Source organism: Leucoraja erinacea, chromosome 39 (assembly GCF_028641065.1).
Source record: "Leucoraja erinacea ecotype New England chromosome 39, Leri_hhj_1, whole genome shotgun sequence".
Lineage (NCBI taxonomy): Eukaryota > Metazoa > Chordata > Chondrichthyes > Rajiformes > Rajidae > Leucoraja > Leucoraja erinaceus.
The window spans coordinates 2,297,422-2,299,921 of record NC_073415.1 but is presented as its reverse complement, the minus strand read 5'-3'; the positions used below and the strand labels follow the sequence as shown (position 1 = coordinate 2,299,921).

Here is a 2,500-nt window from a genome sequence, read left to right as displayed (position 1 = left end):
TAGTGTGAACGGGTGATCGATGGTTGGCATGGATCCGGTGGGCTGAAGGGGCTGTTTTTGTGCCCTATATTTAAACTGAACGTACTTGAGTACTAAACGTACTTCTCCGTGGATTGGGGAGGAGACGCTTGTGTGGTCCTGAGATCCTGAGAGCGATGCCGTCTGGAGCTACGCTCCTGGTTGGGCCACCCATGGCGGTAAGGTCGAGGGGGAGGTCTCTGACAAAGAGCCAATCCAACCAAGACCTCAACGGTGGAACAGGCGGAGGACGATGGCTGACCTTAGTGGAGCGTCACAACGGCTGGGAAGGCGGATGAAGGCGGCAGCAGAAAAGGGTCTCCGGTCGTCTTGGACTCCACGCCACTGGATCCTGACCCAGATCTGTCAAGGACCGAGGGGTGGCTGTCCGTGCACCAGTCTCCCCACGTTAAACAAAGTCACGCACAGGCGTCCTCCAACTCTGGAGACACCCATGGTTGGCCATGACCGAAATGGGGCCTAAGACTTGAGTACACAGTCACGGCTGTAAACATAAGTAACTCATCGCAGTTCGTTATCCTTTATGCACCCCAGGCAAACCTTGTCTTCCTCACCGTGACGATATGGAAACTGATTGAGAAATTCAAATCCATCAGCCCGGATTTACCCTACTTAGAGAAAATCAGGTAATGACTTCAATATGTGTTGTTTCTGTAACTCTGTGTAAAGGTTCAAAGGTAAGCTAAAGCATTCCTGCTACACGCTGCCCTGCACAGAACACTGCCAGACCATAGAAACATAGAAAATAGATGCAGGATTAGGCCATTCGGCCCTTCGAGCCAGCACTGCCATGCCATTCAATATGATCATGGCTGATCATCCAAATCAGTAGGTAGACAAAAATGCTGGAGAAACTCAGCGGGTGAGGCAGCATCTATGGAGCAAAGGAATAGGTGACGCTTCGGGTCGAGACCCTTCTTCAGAATCATAGAAACATAGAAACATAGAAAATAGGTTTAGGAGTAGGCCATTCGGTCCTTCGAGCCTGCACCGCCATTCAATATGATCATGGCTGATCATCCAACTTAGTATCCTGTACCTTGAGAATCAGTTTCCAAAATCAGTACCACTTTCCTGCCATCTCCCCATATCCCTTGATTCCTTTAGCCCTAAGAGCTATATCTAACTCTCTCTTGAAAACATCCAGTAAATTGGCCTCCACTGCCTCCTGTGGCAGAGAATTCCACAGATTCACAACTCCCTGGGTGAAAAAGTTTTTCCTCATCTCAGTCCAAAATGGCCGACCCCTTATTCTTAAACTGTGACCCCTGGTTCTGGACACACACCTGGACAATACACAAGGGCCCACAATGCCAACATTACAATACTACCAATTCCTTGCTGCTTAGTTTAGTTTCCAGATACAGCGTGGACACAGGCCCTTCGGCCCACTGAGTCCACCCTGTACCAGAGGCAGGAACCCGAACCGAAACGTCACCCTTCCCTTCTCTCCAGAGATGCTGCCTGACCTGTTGAGTTACTCCAGCAGTTTGTGTCTATCACCATACACCAGCTCTATCCAACAAACTAGGGGCAATTTACAGAGGCCAAGTTTAGTTAAGTTTACAGATACAGCATGGAAACAGGCCGTTCGGCCCTACGAGTCCGCACTGACCAGCGATCCTTTGTACACCCGGTTACACCCAGTTCCCACCGGATCGGACTTTACCTTGCACTAAACATTATTCCCTTATCATGTATCTGCACACTCGATTGTAATCATGTATGATCTTACTGATGACTGATTAGCATGCAACAAAAGCTTTTCACGGTACCTCGGTACACATGACAATAAACTAAACTGACTAACTAACTTCCTCATGCAGACCAACATGTCCCATCTACACTAGTCTCACCTGCCTGTGTTTGGTCCATATATCCCTCTAAACCTATCCATGTATAACTGTCTAAATGTCTCTTAAACATTTGATAGGACCTGCCTCAACTACCTCCTCCGGCAGCACGTTCCACATATCCACTACCCTTTGTGTGAAATTGGGTTCATATTCAATTTTCCCCCTTCACCTTAAACCTATGTCCTCTGGTTTTCGATTCCCCTACTCCGGGCAAGGGACATTGCGTTTTCTCTTCCTCTCATGATTTTGGACATGTTCTAGGAGTAGAATTAGGCCATTCAGCCCATTAAGTTTACTCCACCACATTCATGGCTGATCTATCTCTCCCTCTCAATCCTTCTCCTGCTTTCTCCCCATATGCCATGACACCAGTACTAATCTATCTATGCCTTAAAAATTGACTTGGCCTCCACAGCTGGCTGTGGCAATGAATTCCACAGATTCATCACCCTCTGACTAACAAAATTCCTCCTCATCTCCTTTCTAAATAGAAAATAGACAATAGACAATAGATGCAGGAGTAGGCATTTGGCTCTTCGAGCCAGCACCGCCATTCAATGTGACCATGGCTGATCATCGCCATTCAGTAGCCCGTTCCTGCCTTC

The 2,500-nt window shown here is 47.8% G+C and overlaps 1 protein-coding gene across 1 annotated transcript in view; it reads left to right on the top strand.

Annotated features, from left to right (window-relative positions):
- Positions 1–2,500, top strand: part of LOC129714445 (adhesion G protein-coupled receptor E5-like) — a 24,692-nt gene that overhangs the window by 17,495 nt on the left and 4,697 nt on the right. The window contains exon 11 of the mRNA XM_055664037.1: positions 574–665. Within this exon, the coding sequence (XP_055520012.1) occupies positions 574–665 (92 nt within the window). The remainder of the gene's footprint in view (positions 1–573; positions 666–2,500) is intronic.